General features: G+C 41.1%; 1 protein-coding gene across 7 annotated transcripts in view; it reads left to right on the plus strand.

Annotated features, from left to right (window-relative positions):
* The window catches only part of KNTC1 (kinetochore associated 1), a 61,598-nt gene extending 45,344 nt beyond the window's left edge, over positions 1–16,254 (plus strand). For 6 of the 7 annotated variants that reach the window (XM_060310328.1, XM_060310329.1, XM_060310330.1 and 3 more), the window contains 13 exons: positions 1,134–1,180; positions 2,573–2,651; positions 3,864–3,982; positions 4,659–4,794; positions 5,452–5,547; positions 5,919–5,975; positions 8,838–8,892; positions 8,982–9,045; positions 9,614–9,743; positions 10,798–10,887; positions 11,353–11,498; positions 12,307–12,397; positions 13,674–16,254. In XM_060310328.1, coding sequence (XP_060166311.1) covers positions 1,134–1,180; positions 2,573–2,651; positions 3,864–3,982; positions 4,659–4,794; positions 5,452–5,547; positions 5,919–5,975; positions 8,838–8,892; positions 8,982–9,045; positions 9,614–9,743; positions 10,798–10,887; positions 11,353–11,498; positions 12,307–12,397; positions 13,674–13,694 — 1,131 coding nt within the window. In that variant the 3' untranslated portion in view covers positions 13,695–16,254. Of the gene's footprint in view, positions 1–1,133; positions 1,181–2,572; positions 2,652–3,863; positions 3,983–4,658; positions 4,795–5,451; positions 5,548–5,918; positions 5,976–7,672; positions 8,802–8,837; positions 8,893–8,981; positions 9,046–9,613; positions 9,744–10,797; positions 10,888–11,352; positions 11,499–12,306; positions 12,398–13,673 lie in introns of those variants that run through there. The other variant, XM_060310331.1, reaches the window with a different exon arrangement.
* The last annotated feature ends 2,184 nt before the right edge of the window (positions 16,255–18,438 follow it).

Raw genomic sequence — 18,438 nt, forward strand, 5'->3', positions numbered from 1 at the left:
CTCTACTGATGATTCTTACCTGAATCTGTTTTATCTGTGGCGGGACCTGGACATTTTTGAAGGGTGCAGGCCATTTGGTTTATAAAATGGCTCGTTCTGGGTTTACTGATGTTTCTCATGATTAGATTCAGGTTATGGAGTCTTAGCAGCGTACTCTATAGGGGGTGTGTTCTCTTCAGATAGGAGAACACATAGCATCAGTTTTTTAGAAATAATATTAACATCTAAATTCATGATGGGACTCGGCAATCCAAATACAGAATCTTCGGAATTGTTTCTTCTGAGTTTTCAGGCAGAATTTAATGAGGGAGATTCTATAATTCCTCTATCCACCTAGGCAGGTATCCTTGGGGAAAAAAATCCATTTTTAAACAAATAGTATAACTAACATGACATTAGATTTTCAACTAGTGGTTTTTATATTCCTTGGTGTTCACTTTAACAAGTATTTTTTGAGTATTTACCAAGAGCAAGGACTGTGTATCAGTGGAAACAGAGGACTTAGAAGCATATCCAGGCCACGTAGAATCTGTGTTTGACTCAAACCCACATGTTTTAACTCATGCATAAACCTGGAGCACTAAACTGAAAGCCCCTTGAGACCAGGAACTGTGTTTATACATATAGCACCTAATACATTTCTTTGTAAGTCCCCATAAATATATACTGAATTAAGGGATAACTCATAAAATTCATGGAGTCCTTTCTTTTTAAAAATTACCCAATGAATGTAAGCTCCAGGAGGACAGGAATATTTGTTTTATTCACTCAGGCAAATGCCTGGTGCATGGTAAGTGCTCGGTACATATTTGTTGACTGAATGAATGTGAGTAATCCCATTTTTTAAAGCAAGAATCTTCTCATAAAGTAATGAATTACACTGTAATTCCCTGTCTGTAAATAAAAATTTTTTTATAAATCTTTTTTTTTTTTGCTGTCATCAAACATGGAGGTGCTGGGGGTTGAACCCAGGGCCTCATGTATGCTCAGCGTGCACTCTACCACTGAGCTACACCTCCTCCTCTAAATATAATTTTGTATATTGGGTTTTTTCATCTAATAGACTTTCATAAGCTTATACAGTCAACCAAGTTTCTTCAATTTTTAACTTTTTTTCTTTCACTTTTTCAAAGACACCATCAGAATTATTTGAACTTCAGGAAGATGAAGCACTACGAAGGTATTCTTCCTGTACTTACATTTGTCTACATTCCTGTTGCCTAGTAGGAATCTTACCAATGAATGTGTTAGACATTGGACTTTCTTGGTATAACTTGGATCAGAACCTCTGAGAAGAATCAGTTCATTGATATATGGCTGTGAGTGTGTTAAGTATCTCCAGTGGAATAGATAAAAAACAACCAAGATCCAGAGTTTCTGAACCCTCAGTGAGTTCCCACTAGAACACCTAGCAGAGAATGTACATTGAGCAAAGGAAAACTCTTCTGTAGCTAGGACTCTGCCCCAGACCCCTGTGTATTCTCTCTCCCTGGGGAGCTAGGCTGGTTCAGATATAGGCCACCAGGATTTCTTTTTCCCTTCTAACCTAAGACTGAGACCTAGAAAGGCACATTGGTGTTACGTAGTGTGCTAAGTCTGACTAGTCATGGCTTGCTCTCTTGAGAAGACTATATCTGTGCTCAAATCAGAAAATGTGATAATCTATTAATGATGCTTGGCATAGGCATGGGAAAGGGAGTGGTAGCATGCATCCCAGCTTTTTGCCATTCTGGTCTGGACCCAAGTAGCTCAGCTCACTCATGAAGCCCTACACCCTACATTGGCCCTGGAGATCTGATGGTGAGAGAGGATGTGGAAAGATAAACACTGGAAAAGAATTTTTCCTGGTTTGGGGAGAACTGGCCTAGTATCCCCTCCATGCCTTCTTTCCTCTGGTCACCCCTTCGTCCTTGCTTAGTCCTTTAAGGGCAGGGACACCTTTGTCTAAGCAAGAGGTAGCTCCTGGAGCATCTGACTGAACCAGCCACCTGGACAGGCTTAGAGGGAAACAGTTCAGAGAGAGAGAGAGAGGGAGAGAGAGAGCGAGAGAGAGAACCCCAAGAAGGAGATCCCAAAGGGTACTTCATGCCAATTTCATAACTTCCTGCCTTTTCCCAGTGGAATCTCCACCCCCCTCCCCTTCCAGTACACCTGATTGTCTTGCCCTTCTCTGGAGGGGGCCAGTCAGCCCTGAGTCCAGAGGTTAAAACGTGCCACTAACAAGGTCCTGTGAACTAAACCTGAAGTTTCCATGTGTAGCGTTCAATGTACTTTGCAGCTATGGTTAGTATGATTTGTATTAATTCCTTAACTAGAAAGAATATACGTTTTGGGAGGTTGAGTAGCCGTTTCATAGATGAGAGGACTGACGCGTGACATTTATTGTCTTTATTATCTTCTTTAGCTGTGAAGGAACTCAAGAAAAAAATTAAGCACCCTTTAAAGGAGATAGCCCTTCAGGGCTGCGTTTGGGATGTCTAATGACTTTTTCTATGGAGAGTAAAACAGGTCTCTTGTTTTGCTAACCTCTCACTAAGTTAAAGTCTAAATGTAATTAACAATTTTTTTTCAGAGTCCTGTATCTCCTTCTGTCTCGTCCGGTTGATTATAGTTCAAGAATGCTGTTCATTTTTGCAACATCAGCTACAACTGTAAGCTCTACGAACTTAGTCGAAGCTCATCTTTACATCTAAGCTTAACATTTTTTCCTGCATATTTACCATTTACAAATGATTAAGATAATGCTCACTTCTGTACTTACTCAAAGCACGTCTTACTCTACAGATGAGGATTGTAGTATCTGCCGAGCTCCGTTTAGTGCTGGCTTCTGAAACATCCTGCTTGGCAAACTGAGTGGTGCAGCTGTTGACAATTCCCATGGGTTATCCACATTCACTGTTTTAACGCCCTGGTCCAGCTGCATCCCTAATACCAGAGGCCCCAACGAGCCAGCCTGAGAGAAGTCTCCACCCTGGTCTCCAGGCCCTGCCTGAGCTGTCACACCCCTCCCCACTAAACTCTAGGGATAACTTTCCCTTATCCCTAAAGGCAACTCGATCTCCGGCCTTCAGGCTTTTACATATAGAAATGTTCTCTGGGGCAGTTGGAGCAGAGGGAGAGTAAAAGTGTAGATAGAAGGAAGAATGGGGAAAAGGCTGAGATGCTGATTGTATGTCTTTGACCGCAAGGGGGGAAAAATCCCTTCTTGCGTATTAGTTTATCTGATAGTCATTCTTTCAAGTAAAAATGGTGTTCCATGAAAAGTGCCTGGTTCAGCTCACAGCTCAGTCATACAAGGGCTTTTCCCTGAAAAAACCCATGGCCTCGCGGTGTGCTTTACGAGTACCTCCTGTTCAGTCATGTAGAACATTAATGAATATGTTTTGATTAATTAATAGTAACACGTATTCAAGTGTGAACTCATAGTACTATATTCAGGAGTTGAGGTTTAATAAAATTAATTCTTATTGCTTCAAGAACCTTCTTAAGTGGACGTCTCTTGTTTGCAATACTGCAAATGTGAAGAATGTGGTGGCTGCCACAGCAGTTGGGTGTTCTACCGTTCACCCACCAGTGCTTTTGCACCATCAGTGCAAATATTAACACAGTGTAAAAGGCAGGTATACCATTATAGTATTATTACAAAAATGGTTCTAACTATTTTCCTTCTCAAAGAGTGTAAGAAACCCTCCAGCCCCCATGCAGGGGTCCATGGAACACACTTTAAGAACTACTGACTCCCTAAGGGCAGACATAGACTTTAATGTTTTAAAAACTGATGTGGCTCATGTTACCTAGATGGAAACTCAGTTATCCAACTACAACACGCGGCACAGCTCTACAAACCTCTTTTGGTCTTACAGACGTTAGGTGTGCACCAGCTCACTTTCGCCCACAGAACGCGAGCCCTGCAGTGTCTGCTCTATTTGGCTGACAAGGAAACTGTAGAATCTCTCTTCAAAAAACCCATTGAAGAAGTGAAGTAAGTGGAAGTTTAAAAATCGTATTAATAGAAAACAGATTCTTTGGAAGCATAACTTTTAAGCCCCATAGTTCAGAAGAGCGCGTTAGAGGGGCCTTGTCAACGTGGTTCTGTTGCCTCGGGTGTCCTTGACGTTCTGACAAAGGGGAAACAGGCCTTTAAGAACATCTTGTTTCCCTCGAGTCTTTGAGACATTTAGAAACTGAGTGTTTTCTTCATCTTGCTCAGATTGATTTCTTTTTATATATATATAAATTTATTTTATTTATTTATTTTTGGCTGCGTTGGGTCTTTGTTGCTGTGCACGGGCTTTCTCTAGTTGCAGCGAGCGAAGGCTACTCTTCGTTGCAGTGTGCAGTGGCTTCTCTTATTGTGGAGCATGGGCTCTAGGTGCGTGGACTTCAGTAGTTATGGCTCACAGGCTCAGTAGTTGTGGCAGGCTCACAGGCTCAGTAGTTGTGGCACATAGGCTTTGTTGCTCCGCGGCAGGCAGATTCTTAACCACTGCGCCACCAGGGAAGCCCCTCAAATTGATTTCTTTCTAATATTCCATGACTATATTTAGAAGCTTAAAATAGACATTTAACAACAAACTGTCCGATATTTCCAAGGGAAATTATTTTAAATGTAAATATGGTCAGTGAGGATGATTCCCATACATGCCTCTGTTTTCCAGATCTTATTTGAAATGTATAACTTTTCTGGCATCATTTGAGGCTCTAAATATCCCCATCACATATGAATTATTTTGCAACAGTCCTAAAGAAGGAATGATTAAAGGTCTATGGAAAAACCACAGCCACGAATCCATGGTATGTACACAGAGTCATCCGGCAGTGGGGCCTCCGTCTTCTCAGATGCTCTTGTGTTCACTCAGCTGCCTGCCACCACTCAGAGTTCTGAAAGACAGAACCAGAGGAACTCTTGGTTCCTGAACAGGTCTACTGCTCTGAGGGCTTCCTGACTTTCCTATCCTGGCAGGTGACAAGGCAACTTGGAAGTCCCCTTACCTCTCTCCCTGAAAGCCTAAGGCCTGAAGCCATCCCACCTACCCGAGGGAACACTTTTATAATCCCTCCCCAAGTCCTGCCTGTCCTCATCTAGACAGACTTCCCTGTGTAGGGAGTATTGTTTCTCTTCCTTCTAGTTACTGGTGGGAATGTAGTCTCTGAGGCATTTGGAGCCCAGGGCGAGAAGTGTATAAGGCCAACAGGCAAACTGTTCTAGGACAGATGAAACAAAGCGGGGAGGAAGGGGAGTCTGAGATGCTGTGAGTCCATAACGGCAAGAAAGAAAAAGAATAATTTTTTTTTTCTTTCCCTAGAGAGATGAGGGCCTTCACTGAAATTAGGCAATAAACACACTTAGACTATAAGCATGTTTTGTCTTTAGCTGCCCTACCTTTTCCAAAGGTGGTTTGATTTACTGGTGTCTTGAAACAGTATGAATTTTTTTTTTGTCTGCTTCAGGCCGTAAGGTTGGTGACTGAGCTTTGTTTAGAATACAAAATCTATGACCTGCAGCTTTGGAATGGACTCTTGCAAAAGCTTCTTGGCTTCAGAATGGTAAGTAAGACTCAGTGCCCTAGACTGCAGTATATTTTAAAGATTTTGCACAGCATCTCCTAAACATTTTGCACTGATACTTGTTATTGAACAGATGGATGCTGAAAACATTCACTCTCACTGGCTTCATGCCCAACTTAAAGAACTTGGCGTTAGGCCAGAGAAAGTGCAAACTCAAAACTGACATAAATTTCATTGGAAACAAATGGAAGTTTCCCTGGCCTCTTTTGATGTTTGTGAATTTGTAAGTGACCTTCTCTGGTGGTCCTCATGGAAGATAAATTTTACTGATATTCTTGTGAAAGTTTAATTTTCACATTGGAATTTTCTGTTTGGGTGGTCTTCAGAACTTTTGTGTTTTATTTTTTCAGATTCCTTATCTAAGGAAGGTTTTAACAGCCATTTCTAGCATCTATTCTTTATGGCAGGTATGTAGTTTTCTAAAGTAAATTTTACAGAATTTAATCTTTATACTCACTGGCTAGTGCTGGATACACTGGATTAAGTAGTCAGCTCCTCAGTGAAGCTGCAGGATGCTGTTCCATTAAAGTGGTGCCTGGACCCAGAAAACTCAGCTTGGACATTGTCTCATCCACGACATCACTTCTCCCAGTTCTTCAGGCCTCAGAAATCACATCTTCATTTATGCCTTCAAAACACTTTGGCTCAACTATAACATTGGTCACGGTATAATTTATTTAAATCACACATTCGACTGCCCCTCTTGGACTTTGAGGACCCTTAAAGTCAAAGACCATGTCTTATTCATCTTTTCTAAATTTCATGTGTTGTTCACACACATTATATACATATATATATATATAATAGAAATATATAATTTATTCTTAGTTTAATAAATTAGAACATATGCTGAGTAAAACATGAAAATCTTTCTTTACCATTTCCCTTCATAATTATCTCCCCCGAAGTGACTACTGTTGACAATTTCTTATGTTTTCTTCTAGAGCTTTCCTATTATATATAAGCAGGGGTGTGGGCGCATATATGTGTGGGTGTGGGTGTTGTGTGTGTATGTATTCATTTTGGTACATATAAATGCAATCACATTCTAGACAAAGTGTTTTTTTCCACATAACAATGTATCTTGGAGATAGTTTCACATCAGCACGTATAGATCTTTTTTTTTTTGATATAATTCACACATAAAATTTACCCTTTTAAAGTGTACAGTTAGGTGGCTTTTAGTATATTCACAAAGTGTGTTACCAACACCACTATCTAATTCTAGAACATTTTCTTCACCCTGAAAATATACCCCATATCCATCACGGATCATTCATTCCTTCTTCCCCCCTCCCTCTAGCCGCTGGTAACCACTAGTCTACTTACAGTCTCTATGGATTTATCTCTTCTGGGCATTTCATATCAATGGAGTCATACAATATGTGGCCTTTGTGCTTCTTTCACTTACCATAATGTTTTCAAGGTTCAGCTACATAATCGCATGTATCATACCTTTTTTTAAAAAAAATTAATTTATTTATTTATTTTTGGCTTCATTGGGTCTTTGTTGCTTCACACGGGCTTTCTCTAGTTGCAACAAGCGGGGGCTACTCTTTGTTGTGGTGCGTGGGCTTCTCATTGCAGTGGCTTCTCTTGCTGCGGAGTACGGGCTCTAGGCACGCAAGCTTTAGTAGTTGTGGCACACTGGCTCAGTAGTTGTGGCTCGCGGGCTCTAGAGCACGGGCTCAGTAATTGTGGCGCACAGGCTTAGGTGCTCTGCGGCATGTGGGATCTTCCCAGACCAGGGCTCCAACCCATGTCCCCTGAATTGGCAGGCAGATTCTCAACCACTGAGCCACCAAGGAAATCCCATATCTTTCCTTTTTATTGCTGAATAATGTTTCATCATATGGATAGACCACATTTTATTTATCCATTCATCAGTTGATGGATATTTGGGTTGGTTCCACTTTTTGATTATTATGAATAATGCTACTCTGTGAACATTTGTGTATAAGTGAACATATGTTTTTGTTTCTTTTGAGTGTGTACCTAGGAGTGGAATTATTGGGTCTTACAATGACTATGTTTAATCTTTTGAGGTATTTCTTTTTTTTTTTTTGGTACGCGGGCCTCTCACTGCTGTGCTCCGGATGCGTAGGCTCAGCGGCCATGGCTCACGGGCCCAGCCGCTCCACGGCATGTGGGATCTTCCCGGACCGGGGCATGAACCCGTGTCCCCTGCATCGGCAGGCGGACTCCCAACCACTGCGCCACCAGGGAAGCCCTATTTCATGATTTTTAACTCTTAATTGTTCTCCAAAATGTGGAATAAAGTGTATCATAAGTTATTTAACCACTCCTCCTGTTGATGGAAATTTATGTGTTGCCTTATTTATTTTTTGAAATTCTTTCTCTCCTTCCGCCTTTCCTATGGTCCTAGCACAATGTCTGGCACATACATAGACTTAGTATAAATTTTGTTTTCTGAATTGAGTTCTGACACTTTTTTCCCAAATGCAACAATAATGAATCGTGGAAAGATACATGGACCCCAATGTTCATAGCAACACTATATGTTTACAGTAGCAAAGATACAGAAGCAATCTAAATGCCCATCAACAGATGAGTGGATAAAGAAGCTATGGTGTAGATAGATAGATACAATGGAATACTACCCAGCCATAAAAAAAGAATACAATTTTGCCATTTGCAGTAACATGCTTAATGAAGTAAATCAGATAGAGAAAGACAAATACTGTAAGATGTCACTTATATGCGGAATCTAAACAAATAATACAAATGAGTGTGTATGTGAAACAGAAACAGACTCAGAGAAAACAAACAAGTGGTTACCAGAGGGAAGCGGGGAGTGGCAAATTAGGGATATGGGATGAAGAGGTACAAACTACTACATATGAAACAGATAAGCAACAAGGATATAGTATATAGCACAAGGAATTATAGCCATTATCTTATAATAACTTTTAGTGGAGTATAATCTGTGAAAATACTGAATCACTTGCATATAATATTTTAAATCAACTATACTTCAGTTTTTTCAAATATAAATAAATAAGGTATTTTGCAGAGCAAAATTAATAATAATGAATCAGCCAGGATTATATGTTAATATCCTGAAATATACAGTTATGAAGAAAATTCTCCTAGAATCTTAATGATCTAGAACTGGGAGATATCAACTTATAATTTTGGTCTTAACATCAAGAATATAAGCTCTAAGTGTATATAGTTCTGTGACTGCAAAATAAAGAGAGGTTCATAAGATCCCAGACATGAATTCTTTAATAAACTTGTTTCCGCAGGTTCCCTACTTCAGCAGAGCCTGGCAGCGCGTGGTTCAGATACCGCTACTTTCAGGTATCTTTCTCTCCCCTCTCCCCGACACACTGACAGTAGCCTTTTATACTTATGCATATAGACACATTATTGTTGCTTTTAATTTTCAGCCTCTTGTCCTTTAAGCCCCAGTCAGCTGTCAGATTGTTGTGAGAGTCTCATCGCTGTCCTAGAGTAAGTAAAATATTTGTTTTCCTACCCCCCAAAATCAGATTTGTTGCCTATAAAATTCCTTTCTAATAAACGTTCCTGTGAGTAATTCCTTTTTGGGGGGAAGTTAAGCATACCACTTGATTTGAAAATAAAATATCTCTATTATTTTTACAATGTCTACTTTCCACATGCAGTGCAACTAGTGAACTTATATTCAACCTGCATTCCCTAAACTTTGTACCCAGTTTTAATGTGAGTATAGAGCACCTTTTGTGACTACCGTAAATCATACAGTGTTGTCTCATGGATTTTGAGTCTTCTAAGTATTCGTCTTTAGCCATGTATAGACTTTCAGCCACAATTATAGCTGCAGTCAGGAGTCTGTGTTCCTGTAGATCAAGTCTTTTATTCCACGAAGGATGTCATAAAAGGCTCAAACTACTCATTACTAGGCATACGTTATGCACCAGCATTTTAATGTTTAAAATTACTGAAACCGTAAACAGGTAACCACTGTGGAAAACTAGGAAGCCCAGTATAATCTAGTGAATATGACAGGTTATTAACTAATTACCGTGCTCTCTTGAAGATGTCCAGTTTCAGATGATCTTGACCTGATCAGAGTGGCCAGGCAGTATGTCCAGTTAGAGCTTCCAGCTTTTGCATTAGCCTGTCTAATGCTCATGCCCCACTCGGAAAAAAGACACCAGGAAATAAAGGTATTTTGCAAAATGTTCCTCCGGGGCTGCCAAGGGTGTGGAAGGTCTCATGCTGCATGTCCCCTGCAAAAGGTTCCACTTTCTTTTCACTAAACCTGTAAAGCATGAGTGGGGTGGAAGGTTTGTGTGGGGGTCTGGTGGGAGGCAAGACTGAGAGACAGATGAAGGTTTGTCTGACGGATGCCCGAAGAGGAGTTTGCACCTTATTCTTTATCAGTGGGGAACAGTGAATTTTCCTGCCAGAATAAAGTGAAATGATCAGGCAGTATTTTTGAAGGAATAATCCACGTGGGCCTGATCAGAGGAGAGAGGGGGCGAGAAGTGAAACTCTTGGGAATCATTGCATTTGAATAGGAATTATCCAACAATCTTGTGGCTAGGCAGGGGAAGCCTGAGGGGATAAGTACCCAAAGTAGGGTGGTGGCAACGAAAATGAGCTAGGTGGGAAAGATACAGCTTTACTTGGTGATTAGATGTGGGAGATAAAGGAGAGAAGAGTCAGGTTGTGTGTGGGTGTCTAACAAAGGCACCACGAGCATTCTGAGGATAGAACTTTTAAAAATAACTCCCATCCCCTTTATACTATAGAATAAATAGAACAAAGCATTTGGAAACGTTTTACAATTATTTCCCCACGGGTAGAGAAGCCAGTACGTAGAGATCTATATAAGTGAGCATAATTTTTATTTCTCACTTGCTCTATTCGTTGCATTTCTTCAGAGCCATCTGTGCCTGTCTTTGACTTTGTTCCTTTTTGACTTCTTAAACTCATCCATTGATGCTTTTCAGAGTTTTAGTATTTAAATAGATTCCTTTTGGCACTTAGAATGACAAAATGCTTATTAAGCAACTCTTTGCTGTTGGAATAGTTATTTGTAAAATGCTTTTTTTCCTTATTTAAATAATTTTGTTGTTGTTGATAGAGGTGGTTTTTTTCCTGTAGTAGATATGCTTTATGATATTTCAAATTTAAAAATGAAAACCTTCCAGGTTTGACAGAAATTAGTAGTAATTATACTTTTCCATTAATTATGTTTTGATTTTTTTTCTCTAGAATTTTCTGGGCTCCTGTGACCCTCAGATCATTTTACAGCAGTTAGAGGAACATATGAATACTGGCCAGCTGGCAGGGTTTTCACATCAAGTAAGAGGCAATTTCCTCTCCCTTTTGTTATGAAAAACTTGATATTAGAAGGTAATAAATTTTCCCCAAACCAAGATTAAGCTGAAAACCTACCATCTCGATCTGTTTGTTAATATATACAATTATTTGGCTTTCATTAAAGCCTCATTAAATTTTTAAAATGCAGGGACCCTGGCTGTCTTGTTTATTTAGTGCTCTACTCAGTGGAAAATCTGTAGCCTTCAATACTTGTCATTGTGAACAGTTTTCCTTGCAAAAAATCCCAAAGTGCTTAACAACAACTTTTTATTTATTCACTGTATACAGAAATGGACCAAAGCAGTCCCCCCTGCCCACCCTCAAAGAGGAGGCTTAGTCACGATGCGATGATAATTTAACTCCTAATTGTCAGAAATGTTTTGGTATTGAATAAGATGACATGGCATCTAACACATTTTGCGTGTGATGATACCTGTCATTCTACAGGTTAGAAGTCTGGTCCTGAATAATATCATAGATAAGAAGGAGTTTGGGATTTTGGCAAAGACAAAATACTTCCCAGTGTTGAAATCACACGTGATGAATACCAACAACGTCACTGAACTAGTAAACTATTTGGCAAATGAGTTAAGGTAAGTTAATAAAATTTTTTAAAAAACAACTTAATGTAGAATTTCCTTAAAATTTATCTTTATTTTGGAGGAAAATATCAAATAATCGTAAAGCTATTTGATTGTAATTAAAGGCTCCAAATAATTAAGCTGTAGCATCACTACGTTACCCATACCTTGCTACTAACACATACTAAGAGGTTAGTTGTCTTGTAATCCAATCTCTTGGAACATGAACTTGGAATCAGACAATTAATCAAGCTGCCTGACCTCCCAAAATAGTCCTGCTCTAAAACCCTACATGACAACTTTATTGCTTAGACACTTGACCAAAGAATCAGTAGCTATATGTAACATAATTTTTGCTAAGCTTGGTTATCTAATTTTCCAGCACCCACAAGTTTAGAAATAGTAAGCTTCTTGGCATAGGGTTCGGAGGGAATTTGGAAAGTAAAAAGAAGGGAGAAATGGGCTGGCACAGAAGAAAGGGAAAGCTTAGTCAGGATTGAAATGTTTCTGGGTCCATCCCTACATTTGGTCTAACTGTGCTGATCCCTGGAGGTGTCACTTTCTCAGTGCCATGCCATGGATTTCTTTCTGCTTGTTTACCACTTGTGATCCAACCATAATTACAGGTTGTCATTTATGAACAAGTAGTATTTTTTGAGGTAAAATTGATATATATAATCAACTGCACATACTTCAAGTATGCCACTTGATAAATTCTGATATTTGTATACACCTGTGAAGCCATCACCACAGTGGACAGGGCAAACGTATTTATCACTCCCACATTTTCCTCATGCTCCTCTTCTTGTTGATTCCATAGTTTAGATGAAGCTTCCATCTTTATAACTGAATATTACAAGCACTGTGGGAAACCTGTGCCACCAGGAGCCACTCCCTGTGAAACTCTGAAGGTAAATCTGGCCCAGAGTTACTGGGTTCTAACCTGACACGACTTTTATTTCTAGGGTCTTAAAATTGAGCCAACCTGTTCTGGAGATAAATGGATTTTTATGCGTGACTGCATGTATTTTTATATTTCACTTTTTGTATGAGAGAGTCCCAGACCAGGAATCAAGAGGCCTAGGTTCCACTCTCGGGTTTATTTATTTAATTTTTTGGCCGCACCGTGCGGCTTGAGGGATCTTAGTTCCCCAACCAGGGATTGAACCCTGGCCCACGGCAGTGAAAGGGCAGAGTCCTAACCACTGGACCACCAGGGAACTCCCCGACAAACTAAATTTTAAAGGGCATTGATTAATGTTGTGCTGGAGTATCCATTGCTTTTATTACTTCTTCTTTAATTAGCTAAGACATATACATTCACTATAGAAAAACAAGGAAATCTGGAAGAACGGAACTTCCCTGGTGGTCCAGTGGTTGAGAATCCGCCTTCCAATGCAGGGGATGCCAGTTGGATCCCTGGTTGGGGAACTAAGATCCCACATACCGCGGGGCAACTAAGGCCACACCACAGCTATGGAGCCTGTGCGCTCTGCAGCTCGCGTGCCACAACTACAGAGAAGCCTGTGCGCCATGACGAAAGATCCTGCATGCCACAACTAAGGCCCAATGCAGTCAAATAAATAAATAGTTAGATAGATAGATAGTTTTTTTAAAAAAAGAAATCTGGAAGAGCAAAAATAATAAGAAGAAAACTGATAACTTGAAATCTCAGAAACCAGAGATAAGATCATTCTTAACAATTTGGTGTATGTTCTTCCAAATGTTTTTGTGCATAAAATATGCACGTAAATCATTTATTCCTGTTCTGAACTTAAATATAAGGTAAAAATTTTAATTTTGATCATGTTTTGGTAGTTTTAGTGGACGTAATTAAGTTATTAGCGGTTTTTTTCTTCCCTTGGTCCAGATCAATCACATTAAAATAAGCCTGCATTTTGTTAACATCCATTAATAACTTCCCTTCTCCACTTCCAGTCTGTTGTGCTCAATGACATAAGATTACTTTTTTTAAAAAGGGAGAATATTGATTCAGGAGACAGATTTGTGGCCCTTAAAATGTATCTGTTTTTCTCCAATCATATCTGTCTAAAATGCAAAATAGTCTCATACGTAGATTTTTAGCAATATAGTTAAGGGCTTAAGTTCTATAGTTTATCAAACCATTTTCTATTTAAAAAACTAAGTGACACTCATAAAAATGCTTCTGTGTTTCTTCCCATTTAGGTGTTTCTTAATGGATCATAGTAGATCATCAAAACTTTTTTCAAGAAGAATAAGAGGAAGTTTGGAATCTGTTATCAAATGACCCTATTTATTACAGTTTTTAAATTGCGCAATCTGTGTACAGTAGCTATTGTCAGATGTTCCTCGAGAAGTAATAACTAAGATGCTTAATAATAGCATAACTGTCTCATAAAGAACTCATGTCACAAATTAATAAATATTTTCTTTGCCAGTTACGTGTATAACTTGTAAAGACTATTAGTTTTTTGCACTCTATATGAAGGAAAGTTTTTTGCTCCCCCCATAAGAAAAGCAACTACTTATATCCTGTTTCTTCCATCTATATAAATAAGAATGTCAGTCTTTTTAACATCATTCTAGTAAATATGTATATAATCTTTGCTGCAGAGCGTATCCGTCAGTGGCCAGCCAGAAATACAGAAACCACTCTAGCTAGTTGAAGCAGAGAAGGACTGAGTGTCAGGAATTGGTTACAAAGCTGTCAAGAGGACTGAAAGGCAAAAGGGAGATGAAGAGGGGGCGCTGGAGAAACTAAAGGGAAGGGGCTGTTTGCCTAACATCAGAAGCTGCTTTGAGACTTCCCTGGTGGTCCAGTGGTAAAGAATCCGTCTTCCAATGCAGGGGACGCAGGTTCAATCCCTGGTCAGGGGACTAAGATCCCACATGCCGCAGGGCAACTAAGGCTGTGTGCCGCAACTACAGAGCCTGAGTGCCACAACTACAGAGCCCATGTGCTCTGGAGCCTGTGTGCCAAAACTAGAGAAGAGAAAACCCGAACGCCACAATTAGAAGCCCGCGAGCTGCAGCAAAGAGCCAGCGCACCGCAACGAAAAGTTCCTGCACGCTTCAACGAAGATCCTGTGTGCCGCAACTAAGACCCGACACGGCCAAAAATAAAAATTAAATTAAATAAACAATTAATTAATTAAAAAAAGAGAAAAGGAAGCTGCTTTGCCTCGGAGCTCGGGCGCTGCTGTTCCGGAGGCTGAGCCTCCTCCCGCTGGCACTGCTGCCCACGCAGTGCTTGGTCACCCTTGGCTGTAGTGCTGCCGCCTCCAGAAGGGAAAAGAGGCAGGGTTTTGCTTTCTCCAGCCTCCTGGTTGTCGTGCCAGTGCCAAGAAATAGCAGGAATGAACAGAAGCCATCTGGCAAGGGGTCTGGGAGACGCAGTCTGCAGGCTGTAAGCCCCCGGCAGGACAGGGCAGGATGGAAGCTGGCCTGCAAGGGCGGCATGGAGTTGAGAGCCTGCAGCCGGGACCCAGCACACAGAAACGTCACTCACACCTCTATCCTGCCTGTGTAGTCTTTTGCTCTACTTGTGAATAAACTGAATTTGATAATGCTAGAATTTGTTTGCCTTTGCCTGTTGAGAAAAATATTATTTCTGTACAGGAAACAACGTGATATGACTAAAAACATGGGTTTTGGATAAAAAACAAGTCTGGGTTTGACCTCTGGCTCTATCACCTACTAGCTGTGTGATCCTGGACAAGTTATATAACGTCTCAAAGCCTTGATCCCCTCGTTTGTAAACCTGCTACTTGCAGTAGGTTTAGATGGTCATCCACTTGCTCTCTTCTGGAAATTTACATCAATATTTTCCACAAACCTTTTTCCTTATTTGGAGTTATTTCCTTAAGATACATTCCCAGGAACAGATTCACCAGATCAAAGGGAATAAAGGATTTTTTTTTTTTTTGACCATGCCGAGTGGCTTGCGGGCTCTTAGTTCCTTAACCTGTGATTGAACCTGTGCCCCTTGCAGTGGAAGCTCAGAGCCCTAACCACTGGACTGCCAGGGAACTCTGAGAAGGACATTTTAAAGACTGGATGCAAATTGCCAAAACTGCATGCATTTCAAAAGGTCTTCTTCACAAAAGCCTATTCCTACCAGAAACATGAATGTCTGCTTTACTGTATCCTCCCCAACGTTGGGTGATCATACTCTTTTTTTTTTTTTTCCATTTATTTACTTTTGGCTGCGTTGGGTCTTCGTTGCTGCGCGCAGGCTTTCTCTAGTTGCAGCGAGCAGGGGCTACTCTTCGTTGCAGTGCATGGGCTTCTCACTGTGGTGATTTGTTGCAGAGCACAGGCTCTAGGCGCATGGGCTTCAGCAGTTGTGGCACATGGGCTTAGTTGCTCTGCAGCATGTGGGGTCTTCCTGGACCAGGGATCGAACCCGTGTCCCCTGCATTGGCAGGTGGATCCTTCTTAACCACTGCATCACCAGGGAAGTCCTGGCAATCATACTTTTTTAAACTTTTTGCTAATTTGATAGGTGAAAATAGTGTCTCAGTATTTACATTTGTATTTCTTTAATATCTATGTGATTGAACCTTAAGAAAACTGTAATTATAAGCCTGAGATCACGAGTAGAGCCTGTGATGGTATTCTTGGGCATAAATGTGCAAGGAATGAAAGGGTCAAGTGGTGGCACTAGAACGTAACAAATGGAAATGAACGTTCCGGCTTCATGGACTCAAGCTGCGCTAAAAAAGGAGTTGTTTCCCAGTCTTAACTGGTTTCATTGTTCAGAATAAAGCTCTGGATGTTAACTAGATTTATTGTGGTGACCATTGCATTGTATATACAAATATTGACTCATTATGTTGTACGCCTGAAACTAATGTTATATGTCAATTATCCCTCAAAATAAAATAATTCTAGATTAGGAAAATTTATCAAATAAATTGATGGAAGATTAACAGACATGCACAGTTCTGATAGGTAACGGGTTAGCTTTTGATATGCCAAAGAAGTAGCTTTATGGAATATAAATATATTTGAATTTAAGTTCAGATACATAATTAGCCAGGATACTTTTTGTTGTTATATTTATTATATTTTTATTAGCCATGATCGTTTTTATCTTTCCACTCTTGTCTCCATACAGCCATTCTCCGTCCCCTTCCCTAAGTATATTCTTAAAACATAAGCCCCATCTCATCTTGTCCTGCGTCACACTTTTTACTGGCTCACCATTGTCACTTAACATAAAATCCAAGTCGCCAACTGAGGCACACTGGCACCTTTGCTCAAATTAGAAACAAAGGTCTTGATGAAATAAAAGTTCACATTATAGGACTTCCCTGGCAGTCCAGTGCTTAAGACTCCGCGCTTCCACTGCATGGGGCGCAGGTTCGATTCCTGGTCAGGGAACTAAGATCCCGCATGCAGCGCGGCATGGCCAAAAAAAAGAAAATTTTGCATTTTAAGACAAGAAAAACTTAAAACTTTTTCTCTGCTTGTTTTGGCCTCTTTAGTGTGCATTGTGCGTCTGCATTATGCACAACCAGACCTCCCCTGTGGCAGAAATACCTGCACAACCATAAAGCTCAATTTCTCTTCTTCTAGCACCAGCCATGTAACTCCTTAGAACAGGGGTCCCCAAGCCCTGGGCCGTGGACCGATAGCAGCCCACAGCCTGTTAGGAACAGGGCTGCACGGCAGGAGGTGAGTGGCAGACGAGCGAGTGAAGCTTCATCTGCCTCTCCCCATCGCTCACATTACCTCCTGAACCATCCCCCCCCATCCGTAGAAAAATTGTCTTCCACAAAACCAGTCCTTGGTGTCACAAAGCTTGGGGACCACTGCCTCAGAAGATGCCATTCCTTTCGCAATTCTATAACGGGTCACAATGAGCTACCACTCGCCTTACCAATATATTGGTTCCCTTATAAAGATTGGTGCAGGGACTTCCCTGGTGGTCCAGTTAACAATCTGCCTTCCGATGCAGGGGACGCAGGTTCGATCCCTGGTAGGGGAACTAAAATTCCACATGCCTCAGGGCTTGTGTGCTGCAACTAGAGATCCCTTGTGCTGCAACTAAGACCCGATGCAGCCAAATAAATAAATATTTTTAAAAAAGAAAAAAGAAGGTTGGTGCAGAACAGACTGGTCAGACAACCTGGGGAGATACTGGGCTGCACGTAATGAAAGTTCTTAGCTAAAATACTTATGATTACTAATGTTACTAGCTATATTTCTTTCTCTTTTTTTCCCTTAATCTTTTATTTACTTATTTATTTATTTATTGGCTGTGCTGGGTCTTCATTGCTGCGCATGGGCTTTCTCTAGTTGTGGGGAGCGGGGGCTACTCTTCATTGCGATGCGTGGGCTTTTCACTGCGGTGGCTTCTCTTGTTGTGGAGCATGGGCTCTAGGCGCATGGGCTTCAGTAGTTGCGGCACGTGGGCGCCGTAGTTGCAGCACGTGGGCTCAGTAGTTGTGGCTCACGGACTCTAGAGCGCAGGCTCAGTAGTTGTGGCACACGGGCTTAGTTGCTCCGTGGCATGTGGGATCTTCCCAGACCAGGGCTCCAACCCGTGTCCCCTGCATTGGCAGGCGGGTTCTTAACCACTGCGCCACAAGGGAAGCCCTAGCTATATTTCTTGTATTCTGCCTATTTTACAAGATTATTGTTTCTTGCATTACCAAATGTGTGACTGGACCTCAGATAAAATTAATGATTACCGGGCTTCCCTGGTGGCACAGTGGTTGACAGTCTGCCTGCCGATGCAGGGGACACGGGTTCGTGCCCTGGTCTGGGAGGATCCCACATGCCGTGGAGCAGCTGGGCCCGTGAGCCATGGCCGCTGAGCCTGCGCGTCCGGAGCCTGTGCTCCTCAACGGGAGAGGCCACGGCAGTGAGAGGCCCGCGAACTGCAAAACAAAAACAAAAACAAAAAAATGACTACTAGGGCCTCCCTTGTGGCACAGTGGTTAAGAATCTGCCTTCCAATGCA

This window comes from Globicephala melas, chromosome 13, assembly GCF_963455315.2.
Source record: "Globicephala melas chromosome 13, mGloMel1.2, whole genome shotgun sequence".
Taxonomy (NCBI): domain Eukaryota; kingdom Metazoa; phylum Chordata; class Mammalia; order Artiodactyla; family Delphinidae; genus Globicephala; species Globicephala melas.